The following is a 20308-nucleotide window of genomic DNA, read 5'->3' as shown; positions in this document are numbered from 1 at the left end:
TATGATTGTTTGTTTTAAGATTCATTGTCTGCGATTATACTGTGAAAAATTATTATTATTTATTTTATTCAAGCCAGAGTGGAACCTTCCTGATGCTGTGATCATATTATCAGTTGAAATGGAATCACAACATCCTTGAAAGAAATTGAGATTTGTTATTATCCATAGATCATCAATGGTTTACGTAACTTAGGTATCCCAAAAAAATTGATTACAAAACAAAGAAATTCCCTTTGATTGAAAATAAAAATTGCGTTTTATCGCATCTTAAATTGTTGTAAAGATTCTATTTTAAACTATCAAACAAGTGAATGACTGGAATACTAAGTGTCAAATGGTGAAAACAGGACATTGTAAAATGAGCAACAAAACATATCCTCAATACCCGAGTAATTGCCATTAATCGACTAACTTAAACTTGTTGTGTTGCGGCGTGAGCACTCGCAAATATGTACTGTAGTACAATACGGTTATTCTCTAAACGGGACCACAAGTGTCATAATAAAGGTCATCGAATTAGTCATCAAGCAGCTGTAACATTATGACAACTCTATTCTATTCTAGTCTGGAATGTGTAATTTGGGACCAAGTTCAACTCGGACGACAAACTCATCACGACTCGGCTGGAGACGTTTACATCAAGGTACATTTATTTCGTCTTATTCTTGAAATTAAATACAAGTGCAAATCGTCCAGGGTCTAGAGAACTACGGAGTCGAACATCGTACAAAGTTGAACAGTTATTCAAACAAGCTTAATCGCCTTGTCGTCATAGTCGTCGTACAACGGTACCTAAACATTTGTGTGCGTGTGTGTGTGTGTGTGTGTGTCTTATACAAAAGCAAGAACTCTACAGTTTCCACAACTAAGACGCATATTTGTTAAATCATGTTGTGCTGGGCGACACTAAAGGAAACCATGGTTGTTTTTTCTATATATGCACATACACTGAGAAAAGCCTCGTCTGTAAACATGAAGCAGGTTCACACCAGAGCGCGTCTTCTTGTGCCGGTGTTGCAGCACTGCAGAGCAAAACCAAATATCGCGTGAGTTTATAAACCGCACCAAAGATATCAGACAGTATTGACCCAAGGCTTCGACTTCATGCACTTAAGCAACGCAAAGATGAACGTTGTTGTTTTTTTGTTTTTTTTTTGTTCGTGAACTAGCCGTTATCGATGTGTGACGTGTGTTAAGACTGCTATCAACAGGGTGAAGGCTTCTCCGGCGCCACCAGTGGACGCGGACGACGACCCGGCGGCGGAGAGAAGCCGCCCGCCTCCGAGCCCGCTGGACTGCGAGACACATCTACTCCTCCTTTCTCTTGGCTCCCGGGATCTTGGCCTGGATCCTGCAGAGACGCACGACCACGGTCAGTTCAACCGCATCACATGCTTGAATTCTAGTGTTTTTAGTACAGTAACAGTTAATTAAACAGTTAATTAAAAAGGGGGCTAAGAATTAGTAGGGGGTTTAAGAAAAAAAATCGAATATCTGGATCTGGTGTTTTTTAATGATACCTTGTCAAAAAACACAACTATTTCCAAATAACAGGCAAATATTCACGGCGTTTGTTCATTTGTGTTACAATTTAACTTCCTGCCGCTAGATGGCAGCAGTCATTACATCCTCTGCAGCTACAGAAACAATGAAATTGCACAAGACCCCAGCAATGACTGAGGATGAGAGGATACAGGCATCTCCATCAGCTTTTAAAGCTAACGTTTTGGTTTCAAAACAAACGAAAGCCGTTGTGAATTACGAAGAGTCATGTAGTTTTACAATATATCGTATTGTTGTCCCTGTATCCTGATACTTCTATCGCTAGATCTTTCTCTATATCACTAGATTCTTGCAAATACACACTACGGCCAATTTGGAGAATAAAACTTCAGATGCTAGTGGCAATGCTAAACGTGAGCGGTCAAGTCTGAAACAGTGTTTGATTGTTAATGTGTAAAATCTCTCGCTATGGGTGATATAATACGCTTCAACATGATAATCGTCAACCACAAAAATGACTCACTTTCCAACCACGGCGTTGACATGTCCCCGTATTAATCCCACGTACTGGTCGATCTGTGCCTGCGGAGTAGAAGACGGTGTTTTATGACCAGAGACTCAGGTGGATCTTCGGTCCAAAAGTCCGTACCTGATGTTTTTCGTAGACCACCGGCATCGTGAACATGGAGATGACGGCTGCGGAGGGAGAGACACGGTCAGATGGACGGCAGCAGCATGTTTGACCAAGAGGTCACTCTAAACTGTTGCCGGTTAAACGTTAACCACGTGCGAGTCGCGGTGACCTCACCCAGGATCAGCAGGGTCAGGCCGTTGAACAGAGCGCCCACGTAGGTCAGCAGCCACATCAGAACCGCAAACTGAACAGAGGGCGAGTAAGGTTCACGGGTCAAGACGGTTGAGAGTCTGCACCGTGGAGAGAGTGAAGCTGGACAAACCTTCAGGGAGTCGATCAGGTCCTGGACCAGGAAAAGCCTGCGCAGCTCCCTCATGCAGGTGTTGGTGTAGAGCAGGATCTTGTCGGCATACTTGCTGATCTGGTCCTGAGACAGAGCCAGTTCCACCTCCAGGTACACTCTGGAGAACACACGTTACACCGTCAGTGTAGTGCCGGTGAAGGCCACTACATTATGACCACCTTCCTATCGCCATCTTTAATCAACTGTCTCAAGCTGCTACAAAACCGAATAATAAATCACATCTATGAATATTTCAGCACAACAGTGACAAATCCCTTGACGCACAATGACTACACACTTCAACTAATGTGCCCTAATTATTACACATTATACGAAAAAATGACAATCCTAAATATGACACAAATTGTTGCGAACTGTAAGAAATAACAGGAAATGAATATAAACTTTAAAATACTTCAATAACTTCACAACAATGTATTTTCTTAATACAGTACAGACAGGTGGTCATAATAAGCAGGTGCATGTCTAAGGCCATGGTACTCACTTGAACGGGTGTCCCTCATCGGTCTTCTGCACCGCCTGCAGCACTGACTTGTAGATCCGGAAGCTGATGGTGGCGGAGAGCGCGGCCAGCGCCAGGTAGGCGCCCACGCTGACCACGCTGAACTGGGTCAGCGAGAACAGCAGCAGCAGCACGCTGCTGAAGACAGCGCCCGACTGCTTCACGTTCCTCCAGTAGAGCAGGTCGATAGCTGCAGGAGGACACGACAAGGACGGTCAGCGACCCCCGGAGAACACGACACCACAGCGGCTGACACGCGAGAGCGGAATTAGCGGGGGCTACGCATTTGGGTCGTATGACTGGAAGCTGTTCACAACCTGGCGCCCTCACAGAGAGACCGAAGCGACCCAGTTCTTCAATTCAACTTCAGAAGTCAAACAAATTCTTGATGGCTTCTAGGACCAAACTCGTTTACTTAACTGATCCATACCGACGGTTCCATCAGATGACTTGAGCTAGCATGATCATACTATTTGACTGACAGGTGAAACTTTCGCCAGCCTGGCTTGTTCGCTTGCGTGAAAGTGCGAAGTCGATCAAAGACTTTGACTCCCAAGTCTGGAGGTTTTTTTGAGGTACTCTACAAGAGTACTCCAACTCAAAGCCCTGTTTTGCTCTGAAAGACTAGTCGGCTACCAAGACTCTCAACTACCTACCATGACCCATGAAAGACTCGTCTTAAGCTCTGGAGTTTCTTTAGTTGAAAATCCTGAAGGTCAATGATCATCAAGTTATCTCAACCCCTCAACTGGAATTGGAAACCCTTGACAACATCATGAAGGTGTTGGGTCAAATAAGTTCCTCAAGAACTGACCTTGCATGCCTTGGTACTGGACTTGGCATTGGAAGTGCAGGTGTAGTAACTAGTTTGGCTGACTTGATTCACATGCAACATTACGTCTGTTTTTGTTGACTCCATTATCAGAATCAGAACCTACCAGTGACTAGTCATTTCTATTTCCTTTCAAGACTGGACAAGCCATCGCGTTGATCAGTGAACAGAAGTTCTACTCTTAAGGTCTTGTAGACGTCCATTCCTTCCAGTCAAGTAGACCCTCCTCACCTGTCATGGTCCTAGTCTTGACTCGGTCACCAAAGTCCTGCACGACGCTTCATGAACCCTGTCAAAATCTAGTGCCACCTCACTACTTGGGTTCTTCCCAGGACGGGTCCAGAACCAGCACCTGGTGCGCTCCCATACGGACCGGATCAATGATTGACCTTTTGGCCAGAAAGCTCAAATAGCCGCGGCGCTATCAGCGCTTCAAAGATAACGTTTCGTGTCCCGTCGCTCACTCAGACACTCTGAAGCAGATGTCTTTTAATAAAGCGGCGCCACGACTAAACCCCGGACCGCCCGTCTTAGCCCCTCCGTTCTTGGACAGCGATGAATGAGAAGATGGTTTAGCGTGATGGACCGCCACCCGTCAGCGGACCAGGAGCGGATTGGAGTCTGATCAGTTCATCCTTTCCTCTGGAATCCTGTCTTGAGTTCGACCGCGAGCACGAAATGTGAACATGCCTCCACACTCAGAGTCCCCCCCTTGAGTGTCGGACTCTCCGGAGCTGCTCGCTGCTCTAAATTTAGCCGCGGAGCCGCGAGCAGCATAGTGATGACGGCCATCTTGCTCCACTAAAAGACATTTGTGGATGCCAAAAATACAGAGTCAACCTGAATGTCATTGTGGCGACACAGAAACGGGCTCTTGTTTTAGCCTCACTGCACTCGAACACACCTCCTGCTGCCTTGAATGAAGATGCTGTCACACATACACACACGCACGCACGCGCTGTGTCAAGCTGGACACACACCAACCGACACACACTCCGGCCTCTGTCCACAGACAGGTGGAGGAAATAAAATCTGGAGAAGCGAGTACTGACCTGCGGATCCCATGGCTGCACAGGAAAGAAGCAGCTGCTTTATTCACGGACAAAAGGAGAGCAGTGGCGGGGGAGGACCCTCACCCGCGAGGGGAGGGGCTCCCGCCTCACAAGCAAATCAGCAGCCGAACTGACGGCGAGGACGGGAGGAGGGTGGTGTGAGGGGTGCGGCTGCCAAAAGAACCGACGCTACCATCCAGAACTCTAAAACCCATCATGTGACCAGGACCACTAGTCTGTGTGTGGCGAGGATCGGTTCGGCACCTGCCTAGATGCAGTTACCATGGCGACCACGCTCCATTTTCCTCAGCGCCGATGGAGAAAGACGGTCCTCGGGGAGGAAAACGAGACCCATTTGTGGCAGACGTGGAAGACAAAGACGAGCGTCTTCGTACAGAAGCTAAAAATAAGGACCGGGATCTGTTACTTGGACGCAAGACAATGTCGCAGTGGTCAGTACCTGAGACCTTTAGCCACGACGCATGATGCCTGTTGTTCGACACACAACATCCTCCTCCGGGCCCCTCATCCTTCTTCCCGTCGTGGAGCTGCCTTCAAACACAACAACTGTCCAGCAGGTTGACGGTTCAATGCTCGTGACTTGACACCTTTTCTAGAAGCTCAAGTTTAATTGCAAAGTTTAATTACTTTAGTACCATTGTAATTCCTTCCTCCTGATTTATAATAAATAATAATAATATAATAAATAAATCAAATAATAAAAAAAATTATAATTGGTTCATATTGAGTCAAATATTTGACACGGCTGCAGACCTGTCATTGAACGCCTCACCTGGCTTTGATATAAACCAGAACAAGCGACGACACCACTGACAATAATACTTCTTCTCCCTCCTCCTGACGCGGAACTAGTTTCACTGACCTCATTAAATCACTGGACGCCTCCATCTGGCCTCAAACTCCAGCGAACATCAGGGGACAAGTCTGATGACAAAGTCTGGACGATAAACTCTGAATATTAGTGACGACATTATTCAGACCCGATTGAAGATCTCGAGTTGTGAACTGAACTAGTCATTTCTACTTCCTGTTTTTACTTTGACAAACGGTTGTTTTCCATGTGGGAGGAGTCATCTCAGTGGACACAACAGGACCACCTTGCTCTTGCTCCAAAGATCCAAACATAAAACCCTCCCTGGAAATTTTTGTTCAGCGATTTTGACCAGGCAATTTGTATAATCATGGGTTTTTAAATATATATGTTGAACAGCATTTTTATTTTAATTTTATTACAGTTATTACTTTTCATTTATTAATTTTTGGGTTTATTATTTATTAATATTATTGTTTGTTGTTTATATTTAAATAAACTGTTATTTACAATTAAAATGCAAATATTTACAGTGTTTCGATTTATTATGTGTTGCAATTAAACTGTTGCAATTACATCCTCCTGCGTTAAAGGCCTAATAAAATCCTGTCAATGACTGAGGACAAGAGGATACAGTCGACTCCAGCATGTTTGGACACATTTTGGTTCGAAACAAATGAAAGCAGTTACGACTTCGTCAAGAGTCATGTGGTCTGTAAATCCTGCAACACCAGAGTCAAGTACTCGACAATACTTCAAATATATCCTTGTTACTACAGTATCACAATATATAACAATATATATTGTATTTAGCCCTGTATCCTGAAGCGTATCGTATCGCCAGATTCTTGCCAGTAAACACCCCTACTCTACACCCTTAAACCCCTGAAGGTCTTGCTCATGGAGCTGGTCTACAGTTAGCTCCTGGATCAGAGGTTTGCATTGAAGTCACTCCCCAAAGATGGTTCCCGCCGAGTCCAGAGCTGAGGCTGTTCAAGCATCTATCAGGCGTCCACGTCAGGCCAGACCCTGGACCGGCTGGAGAGATGGTACCGCTCAGAGTCCAAACAGAAAGAGAAGCCTGGATGTCTTTGCCGTGTCTGCTGCCCCCACGACTCAACGCCAGAAGACGATGGAGAGTGAGGTCCAGCGGGTCTGAAAAGAAACATCTTCTCGCTGCAGACCTGGCACGGATCCACTCATGAGTCAGGTCTTCGTCTCCCCCCCCCCACCCCCCCTCCCACTACCAAGATAGATTTTTTGGTGATAACGACCAGCGGAGAGAGGACGCCATTTTCTACTCTGGTCCCTCCCAGCTCCCCGGGAGCAGACACCGCCATGGATTCTGAGGCCCGTGGTGATGAGACTGATGAGCTCAGGATGGGTGTGCCCTGGTTACCATGGAGACCGTCTGTCAGGGCTGCTCCGTGAAACCGAGCGAACGCCATTAGATGCTGCACAGGATGGGGGGGAAATGAGGGAGAGCAGGGGGGGGAGTTATGTTGATGGCAGTCCGGCGCTACAATGGATCCAAAATGTGAGCGATCGACAGACGGCTGACGCGTCACATGATCCCCACAGCTTCAGTCGAATTCTGTCATCTTCGTAAACATGCTACTCACACCAGTGCATGCAGCACATACACACACACACACACCGAGAACAACAACACGGGTACCCTGGCCCTTCCAGCTGCTCCATGATCCGTCCTTCTTCACGTCTGCAGCGGCCTGCATGCTGGTGATCGGCGTGTACTCGCTCCCGTCCTCTGTGGCGTCTGTTTTCTTCTTCTGCGTCTCTCACTGTGGCGTCACTGACTCGCTCGCTCGCCACGGGAAGGCATGAGCGGTCGAAAAAAAGGATGCAGAGAAGAGGCTGAGCTGGCGGAGGGGTAGGAGGGAGGGAGGGAGGGAGGAGGAGGAGGAAGGGGGAGGTTTCCAAGGTGCTGCCGGTTACCGAGCACACAGAAAAGATGGCGGACGATGAGTCTCAAGAGAACAAGAAAACTTTGATGGACAGACCGACTCTGGTGATGAAGGGGATCCGAGGGGTTCCATCGCTTTAAGATTGAATTTGTTTAACTTGGTTTCCTACATCAAAACGATGATGTCAGTCTTGTGTCATGGTGACGTCATCCATTTTTGGAATGAAACAAACACGTCATTATCTCAAATAAATATAAATATATATATATATATATATATATATATATATATATATATATATATATATATTTTTAATAAATGTGTTTATCATTTTATTTAGTGCTTTTTTGCAATTTCTGGAGAAAAAAAATGTGCTCATTTATCGAATTTTCTGGCATTTACTTTCCTTTATTAAAATTACATTTGTATGTATTAAATGTGAATAAAAGCTGCCTTTTAAAGATCAGCTGCCCTTTTTTTTTTAAATAAATGTAATTGTTTTATCATTTTATTCTGTTTAATTAAATTCATATTTGTTTATATATTTCGAGTTATTAATCTTTTTTTTTTTCATTTTTATCCACAAAATATTATTATATACTCACATTATTGTTACATGCTATTATTATTTCCAACTAACTTATGTATGAATATATATCTAGGTAGGTTTAAAAGTACCATGACATTTTATTTGATAAAACAAAAACATTTTCCTCTGAATCCTACAGTTAACGCCTCCATTTAATCTCTTCATTCTAGGTCTGCCACATAAACTCAGTGATGAAGGTAACGTGTGCACAAGGTCAGTTTTATCCATTTATCTGATCTACTTTTAAACAGTGAGTTTTGTTGTCCAGATTTAGTCTGACCTCATCCTCCACTGGAAGTGGTCCGAATAATGAATGAGTGTGAAGACGTAAGATGGTGGAGGTTGTGAGTCAAAGTCACTGACGCACTTATGTGAGGAGCAGGATCTAAATAATTGACAGGACGAGCTCCACATCACAAACTGCACCGTCATCCTTTGTTCCGTCTCATCCGAGTCCCGCCGGCGGCCACACCTCACACCTTCTGCTCGCCGCAGCCCTCGCTGCCAAAAGACACCCGCCATCATCGTTGTCATAGCAACTGCGCCCCGCGATGCCTCCCTCTAGCGGCGGACACGAGAACATGTGACCTGATTTTTCATTTCCAGAAGCTTCCGACAGCACGTAAACAGAGAAGCAGGAGTTTGACGCATCAGCGGGTCCACAGTGACTGATGTTTCTTTTTCCACACGACAACAGACGCACCAGGAACTCGAGTGACCTCGTGAGATTAGGTGGATGTTTTTGGGGCCAGATGGCGAGAGATGGAGGAGAAAACTTGCAGAAAAAATGTGCAGCTCAGGAGGAATTAAGTCCAGCTGGCACGTCGGGGTGTTTAATCCCGAGCTGTCAGAGAGAAGAAGAGATGGCCCGTGTTTCACGCTCAACATCTGCATCACATTCTCACGCCATGTTTCACGCCACTACCTCCCAACAGTCCGCCGCCAGGGGGCAGCATACCTCAACTCTCTTTCTCTCTCTTATAAAACACAGAGGAATCCCCCTCCTCCTTGTATCCCTCCATCCCTGCCAACAACCACAACACCACAACATTCTGGATAATTCACAAACTCTCAAACTGTTGTGATTGTGTCGTCCCAAGTGTGGGTTCAGACTGTTGCGTGTCCGAGTCACTCCAGCATGTGTCGTTCAACACAAGTCCAGCTGACGTGTGGCTAACCAATGTGGCTTAATCTTAAATACAAATAAGAATATCTATTTTTTAAAGTTATTCATGATTTAATTAACACTTTTTTTTTTAGAAATATATTTTGGGTTATTTATTTTTTTTCCCAAGGAACTGGACGAGCCGTATGTTATTCAGCTGGCTTGAACTAAGGAGATAAAGGCAGAGAGAACAAGATAAAAATGACCATCATAGCTCCCGAGTCCTTATTCTGTTGCTCCTGAAGTTCTGAGGTCACCCTCCCGCCAACAAACAACCCTCTCAGGTTCTGTCACACCTGTGAAAAGCGGCGACTCACCCTTTTGCTTGTCAAGCCCGGTCAGCAGCTTGGACACGGAGCACTTGACCACGTCGCCGTGCTTGTCCTCCTGCGGCGGCGTGTCCGAGCGCAGCTCCGGGGTCACGGCGGCGGTCGGGGGTTTGGGCTTGCTTTCCTCCGCCGGGGTCTTAGGCTTGCCGGGGGGCTCGACGGGCTTGGCCGCAGGAGGGACGCCGGGGGCGCAGGGGCTCGGCACCAGAGGAGACGGAGCGGCGACGACCCCCTGCTTGAGATCGTGGCCCCTCTTGGGACTCTCGTCGGACGCCGACTCGATGAAGAGGTCGGTGTCGAGCTCCGCCTCCCTCTCCTCGCGCAGGATGCTGTAGGAAGGAGGGGCGGCGTGGTTGCTCAGCCCCGCCTTCCCAGCGGGTGGTGGACTCTCGAAGAAGTCCTTGCTCTTGGGCGCGGGGGCGAAGGGGTTGTTGCCGCCCGCCTTCAGCGGCTCCTCCGACACCAGCTCGATGTCGGAGTCTCCGGACTCGGCGCTGCTGCCGTCGTGACCTCGGTGACCCGAGCCGGTTTTTGTGACCCCTGGCTTCACTGTGTCGACCTTGAACATGTCACTGGAGGGAAACTGCTTGTCTGTTCGAGGGGGAAAAGAACCGGCATCAACACACTTCAAATCCTGAAACTCAATTTTGTTAACCTCTGGTTTACCTGTGTGAAAAAATATGGATACACTTAAATATTTTTTTTTACGCTACTAATATTGCTACAGTGTTGTTGAATTTATTTTTGCTTTATTTTATGGTTTGTATTTCAAGTTAAAAAGCTTTTATAGCGGATGTTTGGAGATATTTTGGTTTCAAAACAAATTAAATCAGTCACGAGTCATGTGGTCTGTAAATTCTGCAGCACCAGAGTCAAGTACTCGACAATACTACGAATATATCCTCGTTACTACAGTATTACCATACATCGAAAATATGTAGCGTAGCCCCCTGTATTGTGATATGTAACGCCAGGCTTTCAATGTTATTGAAGTCGCATCTGCTCTGCCTCAATGTAGGTCATCAGTCGGGGTCACCGGGTTCATCCAGTCTGGTGCCGAGGAGAGCAAGTCATTGTTGTTTATCCTCAAAAAGTCTTTTCACACCAGTGACGGATGAACATCGACGGGGGGAACAGACGAGAGAGAGAGAGAGTTTACGGTGACAGTCGCTTACGTTGAAGCTTCTCTGTATAGTATAAGTATAGAGTATTTTCTTTTTTAGTGGTGCAGTTATTGGAGTTACACTAAGGAGTAAAAATACATTTTAAAAGTAAAATCTCAGTGGGAATGAAGCAGTAAATCAATTTTCTCATCTGTCTTGTAACTGTTTGTGATACTCAAGCCTCATTATCGTCAAGGGACATTAGCAAAAAACCTAACCTAGCATGTTAGTTTCATACTTGAGCTCTTTGCCTCCATCTTGTGGTCATAGTGGTTAATACAGCTGGTCAATGAAAGCGCGTGTGTTGGCTCAGCAGATAATGATTATTGTTTGGTTGAAAATGAAGAGAGTGGAACTTGTTAAAGAGTGTCTCTCTCCACACTAACTACACATGCGTTGACTCACGGATTGGTGAAGTGTTGGGAGAAGATGCTGGACTCTCGTCCTCCGGCTCTGACAGCGTCACAGTAGGGACGCCCTGCTGACCCACGCTCAGGACGTTCTCGCGCTCAGGACCTCCGACCGGAGACGGAGCTTTGGGGGGTTCGGCTTTGGCGGCCAGGGGAGGGTGGGACTCGGTCAGGGTTATCTTCACCGGACTGGCCGTCTGCGGAGTTCCGCCCAGGTTGCGGTAGGAGCGGTAGTCAGAGAGCTCCTCGTCGGAGGGCTCCTCCACGTATGGGAAGGAGTGAGAGCCGAGAGCTGGGCCGAGCTTCTCCTCTTCCTCCTCTTCCTCCTCCTCTTCGTCGTCGTGTCTTCCGGGGATTTTATCCATGTAGCTGCCCAGTGAGTCGTGACCTCCGAACCCCATGTCCACGAGCTTTGGTTGGACCTGCTGGCGCTCCTCGCCGTGGCTGATGTCCATGTAGTTGTAGGACTCCGTCTTGTCCGTTCCCATCAGGGACTTTGGCATGTCGTCGAACAGGCTGAAGTCGGACTTGGTGCTGGAGCTGAAGGGGTCGGATGAGCCCGACGACTGATTCTTAGAGTCCGACATGAACGAGGCCTCCAAGCCCGACGAGAAGTTCTGATTGGACAGCAGGGAAGTGTACATGTCACCGTCGCTGCACTTTCCCAGGAGGTCAGATATGGGATCTGCAGGGAAGAGACGAGGAAGTTCTTGTAAATTCAACTCACAGATACACACATCAGCTCCAAACTAACACACGTATAGACATCAATCTTCAAGACTGGAATAATGTCAGCACATCATTCGTCTTCTGGACGATAACGTTTGATTCGCTCTGACGGAACAATGTCACCAGGACGGTTTTCACGGGCTCGTCCAGGACGAACCCGACACCGGCTCTTTTGTCTCTTGTAATTAAAAACGACATCCAGTCAGACGAGACTTCACTCAGCTGCCAGAGAGAGACTCGTTCAGCCGACGGAGCGACAGTGAGGACTTGTACCCGCCCGAGACAAAGACAGATTGTTCCGACCCCCCCCCCCCCAAAAAAGGCCTCAGTGCAACAACAAGAGTTTGTTCTGGGAGCCGTTAGTCTCATCTCTGCTCACTCTCATCCGTGTCTCACACTTGGTTTACTCCTGGTACAATCCTACACTTCTCTGGGGTACAGGGGACCAGTTTCAGGAAGAATAGAATACTGGAAGGATTGAGTGTTTTAACTCTTTTGAAAATTCTGAACAAACCAAGCGTCTGTGGAAAATGTTTATTCAGGTCAAGTCTAGAATACACTGTCAGTGGTCATAATGTTTTGGTTGACTATTTTACTAATACATCATTCCCATATAGTCCAGGACTGTTTACTACCCTTTTCACAAGAGCTCATACTCTAGTGACTCACTGACTCAATGAGACTCATCCGACTCATATAGACGGATCTGACTCATTGAGACTGATTTGACTCGTTAAAACCTGACTGACTAATTTAGAATCGACTGACTCATTGAGATTCAAATGAATCATTGAGACTCATCTGACCCACTGAGACTTGATTTGACTCATTGAGACTCATCTGACCCACTAAGACTGATTTGACTCAGTCAAATCTAAATGAGTCAGTCGAGCTTTAATGAGTCAAATCAGTCTCAGTGGGTCAGGTGAGTCTTAGTGAGTCAGATGAGTGTCAGTGAGTCAAATCAAGACTCAATAAGTCAGATTAGTCTCAATGATTAATTTAAATCTCAACAAGTCAGTCAAATCTAAATGAGTCAGTCGAGTTTTAATGACTCATTGAGAGTCATCTGACTCACTTTGACTCGACTTTACTCATCCAAACCACTGAGACGCATCTGACTCATTGAGACTGATTTGACTCATTAAAACTTGATTGACACATTCAGATTCGACTGACTTATTCTGAACCAACAAAAGCTTCAGTGAAAAATGTTACTAGGATTTTACTTTTTTTCTAAATTGATTTTGTTTTGTCTCTTTTATACACAAATGACCAGTTTATACACCATTTCACATACTTTCACACTTTTGTAATTTCAATTTGATCACAGATGCTACAATATCTTAGAAATAAACAAATACACTGTTATTATTTTATAAGGAAAGTTTGCATTTTACAACCTGTCTAAAGATTTTAAAATTTGCTTCGACAAAGGGAAACAAAATGTATATAGTTGAGTCAAACCTTCACTGGTCATAATGTTTTGAGTCACTGTCTCTTTAAAGACTCTCTAAACAGCAAGAGGAAGCTTCAAGTTAAGATGGCGCTCATGAACACACCATCGTGCTGGTGTAGAACCAGACGGTGAAGGGTTAATAAAGGAGTGGTCAGGATGTCCTGTCCTCGCTCTGCTCCTGCTGGTCATTCACTTCACATCACACTGAAGACCCTGATCTGTTGACCTCACATGATGTTCCACAAAACAAACCCCAACTTTAATCCTCTTAGTAAAACCCAGACCAGTTGTTTTCCTGACTTGACTGGCGTCAACATGTCATGTGACATCATAGGAAGATCTGCAGTCATGTGACAGACATCGATCTGACGGAGGAAACACAGTATTCAGCAGAGAACTCAAGGTGTAGCACACACTCTAGGTGGTCATAATGTTTTGGTTGATTCATTAACTATTAAAACATTTCCATCATAGGTCAGGATTGTATACTACCCTTTTGAGCTCAACTGACTCACAGAGACTGATTTGACCCATTGAGACTCAAATGACTCATTGAGACTTATCTGACTCGTTAAGACTAGACGGTCATCTGACTTATTGACTCTAATTACTTTTTGAGTCTCACATTACTTATGAGACTCAACTGACTCATAAAGACTCATCTCACCCATTAAGACTCAACTGACCCATTGATTGTCGACTGATTCATTGAGCCTCATCTGAGTCGTTGAGACTAGACTGAATAATTCAGACTCAAATGACTCATTGAAACTCATCTGACTCATTGATCATCAAATTACAGACTCATTAACACTAATTCAGACTTAAATTACAAAATTGAGACTAGACTGATTGAGACACAATTGACTCGTTCAAACTCAAATTACTTTTTAAGACTCAACTGACCCGTTGAGACTGATTCATTGACCTGTTTTATTGAGACTCAAAGGACCCATTAGACCATCTGACTCGCTAAAAATGTTTTCCCTCACTGAGGCTTTAGTGACTTGCTTTGACTCTGACTCATACAGGCTTAACTAACTCAGAATTGACTGATGACCCAGCCTTAACTGACTCACTCAGTCTAACTTGTTGACTCACTGAAATTTGCAATTCACTGAAAATTAGGCTTAACTGACTCGCTGCAACTCGACCCACTCTAATAATTCAAGGACACACAGAGTAAAAAAGGAGATAAGACTCGATAGATTGGCTCAGAAATGACTCATCTAAGACTCATCTTAGTAACTGTAGATTGAAGGACTCACTGAGTCTGAACTAACCCAATGGTATCCTCCACCAAGATGACTGACTCGCCCACAACTGAATCAATCGCAGAGACACCACCACCTTCTTGCTCAGACATGACTCGGCTAAGACTCGCTCATAGTCGAGTCACAGCGAGACCATAGACTCGCTGAGACTGAAAGAACTCGCTGAGATTATTGCCGGCGACGTGTCGCAGCAGCATCTTCGCCGAGAGAAACCCCCCCGGAGGCTGAAGCAAATGGACTCGGACTCTCGGCTCCTCTGAGAGGACGAGTTACATAAGTGCGAGTCTTTTGTCGTCGGCCTCGGGCTGACGCGGCCCGACACTGCCCGCCTCAGTCACCCGAGCAAACATGCTTCGGTCTCAGGTGAGCAACGTCCTCCTCGGAACTCCTCGTCTTTCAGTGTCTGCTTTCCCCGCCGACCTTGAGTCTCGGCTTCTCCTCCAGATAAGGTCGATGACGAGGCTCCGGTTTCTCCCAACGCGGGAGGGAGAGCTGAGCCAGAAGCTGCAACCACGTGTTCAACCATGAACCGTGACTGCGTAAACCCTTGAGTCACGAGTTTGCCGAGACAAGTGGATCTCACAAGCGAGTCAAGTGAATCTTACCGAAGTGAGTCCCAAAGACTGTTGACTAGGTTTCACTTCTTCTATATGCATGGCTAATGAAATACAGGAAGTAATGTCAGCCGGATGCCAACATGTGACACGTATAATGATGAGTCACGAAACCCAAGTGACTCATCAATCCGAGTCACTCAGTGAAGATCCTAGTATGAGGCGTCGTGTGGATGCATCCCCATCTGAACATAACACTCTATGACGCCATTGACTCCAGCTCTGCGTCTAATTGACCTCCTGGGAGACACATTAAAGGTCCGGTTCAGGTTTCACATGTGGCTGAAGTGTTCTTGAGGAGGGTCCGGACCAGAGCATCTTGATCTCACCAGGCTCCCTCAGTGAGACTGACGGTGACAGTTTCCTGGCTGTGAAGCTTCATTGGTGTCGATCACCAGCAGCTTCATCAGGTCCTGAAGGTGGATCAGTGTCTGCGACACGTTTGAGGATCAACACTATCGATCAGGCTTCTGAACCGGGGGGAGTTTGATGAAAGATGGGGAGCCGTGGACGTGCTTTGTGCTACATTTAGCATCAATCTATTCAATTGAGATGGTTCCTCTGCACCTCCACACCTCAGTAGAAACTCCGAGTAGATCTGGATTAACTGTGTTCAACCTTTTGAACCACTTTCTAGACCCTGATGTTGAAGTTAAGATAACGTTGGAGTTAAGCTAACGTTGAAGTTAAGATGACGTTGAAGTTAATATAATGTTGAAGTTAAGATGACGTTGAAGTTAAGATAATGTTGAAGTTAACATGACGTTGAAGTTAAGCTAATGTTGAAGTTAACATGACGTTGAAGTTAAGCTAACGTAGGAGTTAAGATAACGTTCGGGGTTATAGTAAACATTGGTCTTTAGCTAACATTGGTGTTTAGCTAACGCTTGAGTTTAGCTTACCGTTGGATATTAGCTAACCAATAGAGCAAGTTAACTGGTGGCGTTTAGCAAACCATTGGAGGTAAATTAAAGAAGTTGAATTATGTGTGGAAGTTAAGCTAACCGTTGAAGTTGAGCTGATGTCGGAGTTGAGCTAACTGCTAACCTTCTGTTAGAGCTTAGTCAAGTTCAGGTGTTTAGCTAACAGTTGTCGTCCATCCTACTGTAGAATGAATTCTCCCTCCTAACTATCAGGTCAGACTTGGAAGTAAGTAAGTAAGTCATTTTTATTTGTATAGCGCTTTTCCAGACCAGGGTCACAAAGCACTTAAACAATCAAAACAATATTCAATAAAGTATATACTTTAAAGTGCTCGTCATCATCTGCGCTGCTTCTTGCCTCAACATTTTAAGTCAACTCTTGGTGACAATGAAACATAAAACCCGAGTTGTGATCAAACGCAGGAGAGAACAGATCCACTCAAAGCTCACAAAGACACGCCATAGTGTCAATGAACTGCTTCACTGACAGAGTCACTGTTAATGATGGAATATTCTTAATCTTTAAACGTTTTTTCAAATCAACACAAGAGAGAGCTTCCTGAGGATTCTTCAAAACTGTCAGAGATGTGAGGAACACCGAGGGGGAAACCGAGCTGCTTTTTTTTTTAAAACATGCTCTCTCATGAATATTTCAGTGCGCTTGTGAATGAAGCTCTGGTCCTGCTCGCCAGGCTCTCACGAGTTGTTCAGGATGTAAAAATAGCCTGACGAACCTGAAGTGAAGTCCACGCAACATGACTGATAAAAAAAACAACATTCCTGGAATCATCAGTGGAGGTGGAACAATTGTGTAAAAGCGGGAAGTAGTCAACAACAACAACAACAACAGATGTTTCCTGTAACATGAGTACGAGTCCAATACTCGATATTGACTAATCAATAAAAAAGCTTCTTGCAGTGAACTGTCTACAGCCATCTGTCCGGGTTGCAGGGAGATCAAGGGCCTGAAGAGAGATTTAACGTTCGGAATAACACGCCTGATTCTGCGGCCATTAAGTCAGGAATTAATCCAAAGTCATTTTCATTTAAACGTCTCTAATAACTAGCTGTTAAAGCATCAACACTTTTGCTATTTTCAAAATGTAAGGTGGTGTCAAGAGATGCTGTCTGTGCGACGTTCATAAACATCTGCCTTGTGTACGTCACATACTGACGAAATCGTCGACTTGTTTGAAGGCCGCCTCAGCCCAGAACCAAATCCAAGACCCAAAGCAAAAAGTACACACATAATACACACAATTGTTTGCCGAAGTTGATGAACACTAGCATAATATTCGTCTATAGTTATGGTGTATTTGCCGTTCGTCATGTGTATCATTTAAAGAAGTAATCACAGTACTTAAGTGTTCAAGACCACAATTACTAAGATCGGCAACAACAGAAAGAATCCAAGACCAGAGATCAGGAATCTTGAAACTGTACTTCCTCTAGCAAAGTTTAATAATAATATTTTGGTAAAAAATAAGTAATTTAATTCGGTTCAGTACAATTTGCTATCCTCTCATTATCAACTGAAATCACTTTAAAATGAGCAGAAGCGAAAATAATATTTTGTTTACGGTCTCTAGATGCTGCCCTTGCATTTTTTACTTTATTGTTCTCGAACTGTAAGAACGCAGATGACGTCACTAATTGGTAAACAAAGCAGTTTAAGTCCATCATGCTAGCATTGCTATCAGTCAGTGATTCTACATGTTTCTTTGACAATAGTTGTTATTCCAACATCAACAGATTAATGGCCACGCTGAGCTCGAATAACACATTTTTGGAGCGGGATTATTTTAATCCGAGACAGACTAAAGCCTTCGGAGACACAGAGTCAACCTCTGGAATGAACGAGTTTGCGCCAAAAAAAAACTACACCTGGAACCGACACGTCGAAACAAGCGACTGTACCTGTAGATGCAGTTCCCATAGCAACGGGGTTCCTTTTACCCTCGTCCCGAACCAGATTGGAATCCCGATCCAGGTCGCCCATCATCGTCATGGTCGTTTTAAATCCCTCGTCGAACCGTGTCGACGTGTCTCCTGACAGCCCGTTCCTGTCCTCCTCGAACCACTTCCCCTCCTCCGGGTCGAGCTCCTCACCGGGCCGCGCGGACATGCTGGGTTTTCCTGGTGCCGGACGGAGAGACTTCTTGGCTGCTTCTAGGTTCGGTTAGATGGCCGGTGGTGCCGGGGATGGAGGAAGCGACGCCGTCTGTATGTGTGCGTGTCTGTGGGGTGGGCGGAGGAGGCGGTTCTGTTCCGGCGCGGAGCAGAAGGAGACGAACTGGGAGGATTGTTTTAGTTCGGTGATCCGACGGTGACGTCACCCGCGTCCCTCCAGCCTCCGCGCTGGTCGCGAGAATGACCGGAAGAAGACCCTCGATCCGATCGATAACCGACGACGTCACCCACCATCAATTTAGACTTTCAAACATTTATGTGCACCATTTTTTTTTAAACGTACTTTTTTTTAAAACCGGAAGTGAGATCAGAGCGATTCAATTTTGAAGCTCTTATTTTTGATTTTTTTTTAAAATTAAGTCGCCCATTTTTGGCTAATATCTCCAAAAAATCGTTATATTTGAGTTTAAAGTTTTTAGTTTAATTACCTGATTTGTTTATTTTAATCTCTGCACCAAAGTACTAAAACTGTACCTAGACAGGCCCGGTCTCATCTTTCATATGTTCTTATCTCACAACAGAAAGAGGTTCTTCTCACTACAGCTGGACTCACAGTAGGGGTGGAAGCTGCTGAATTCGCTCCAGTCTGGACAAGGGCTGGAGAAGGGCCCTCGAGGGCTCGCCGTCTCCATGAAGTTGGAGCCGAAGCAGAAGTCCTCCGGAACCGCCGGGAGAACCAGCGACTCGTTGAGTCTCTCCACCGTCGGACCTTCTGGATCCTTGAGAGGTTCTTCTTTGGGTTTGGAGTCCATGGTGATAATGGCTGTGAGTCTTCAAGTCTGTTGGGGCAGCAAATGGAGGAGAGAGTCAGGAGGTCATCCAGTTATCAGATGCATGACTTTAATGGACCTTCTTTGGTCTTTGACTTACTTTGATGAGTCATGAGGTGTTCAAAGAGGACGAGATGTTCACAACACTTTGTGCTCCATCATCTTCTGTCCTCGAGGTGCAGACATGTTTACCTCTGCCAAGGAGGTTCATTTCAGCAGCTTGGTTCTGGTTTCTCCGTACGCACTGAAACACAACACTGTACTGATTGGGAAGGGGGGGTCTAAAGTTAGCAGAGAGTCCAAAGGGTGGAGCAGAACCTCTACATTGACTTTACATGCAAAACAATTGCATTCAACACAAACATCATGTTTAGTGTGAAGCCAGTTTCAGAGGAGCTGATCCTCATCCCAGCTCAGTGTAACTTCAATAAGGCTTTAACGAGAATTAAACGAACTTTAACTTTTGTATGATGTTGCATCATCAAATATTACTTTTCATTTAGACACGCTTTTAGGAAAATGTCCCTTTTTGTAATTTGTTTTTTTAAATTATTTAATTTTTTTATAAACCGGAATAGACTATTTTCTTTTACTACTTTAAAATATTTGTTCGCCTGGGTAACAGCGCCCTCTCGTGGCGGGTGCGGTCTGGAGCCCAGCTTGACGACCAAACATTGCTCAGCGTCAGAGGTTTGTTGTGATCCTGGTGAGCAGCCATAACATTATGACCAGGTTCATCTGGGCTTCAACACCGGAGCGCCGCATTCTGACCCTTAAATACACGACCCGTTATGAGGAATCTTCAGAAATAACCAAATGTATGTAAGGTAAGGTAAGGTAAAACTTTATTGAAATTGTTTTTTCCAATAGCCACAGAAAATACAGCAATATTTCACAGCAATTTTTCATAAAAAATAAATCAAAATAAAATAAGAACAAGAACAAAAAGAAATAAAGAGAAAGAACAAGATGATTCAATCTAAGTCTTTTTTTTAATAACTCCTATATTCAGTTATCCATTTTTAAATATTAAACATAATACTTGTTTT

General features: G+C 45.1%; 1 protein-coding gene across 2 annotated transcripts; it reads right to left on the bottom strand.

Moving 5' to 3' along the window:
• Positions 1-628: 628 nt before the first annotated feature.
• Positions 629-19293, bottom strand: rtn1a (reticulon 1a). Of its 2 annotated transcripts, none has more exons than XM_087780408.1 (9): positions 19043-19293; positions 11296-11985; positions 9716-10318; positions 2986-3193; positions 2460-2598; positions 2312-2381; positions 2153-2199; positions 2027-2085; positions 629-1351 (listed from the first exon to the last, which is right to left on the bottom strand). In XM_087780408.1, the coding sequence occupies exons 1-9, from the start codon at positions 19239-19241 to the stop codon at positions 1309-1311; spliced, it is 2058 nt and encodes a 685-aa protein (XP_087636534.1). In that variant the 5' UTR covers positions 19242-19293; the 3' UTR covers positions 629-1308. The 2 variants fall into 2 exon arrangements, with proteins under 2 accessions (XP_087636534.1, XP_087636533.1); XM_087780407.1 differs by lacking the exon at positions 19043-19293 and adding an exon at positions 18217-18689.
• Positions 19294-20308: the final 1015 nt, after the last annotated feature.

This window comes from Callionymus lyra, chromosome 18 (assembly GCF_982586985.1).
Source record: "Callionymus lyra chromosome 18, fCalLyr1.hap1.1, whole genome shotgun sequence".
In the NCBI taxonomy this organism is placed as follows: domain Eukaryota; kingdom Metazoa; phylum Chordata; class Actinopteri; order Syngnathiformes; family Callionymidae; genus Callionymus; species Callionymus lyra.
This window is presented reverse-complemented; position numbering and strand designations above follow the sequence as displayed.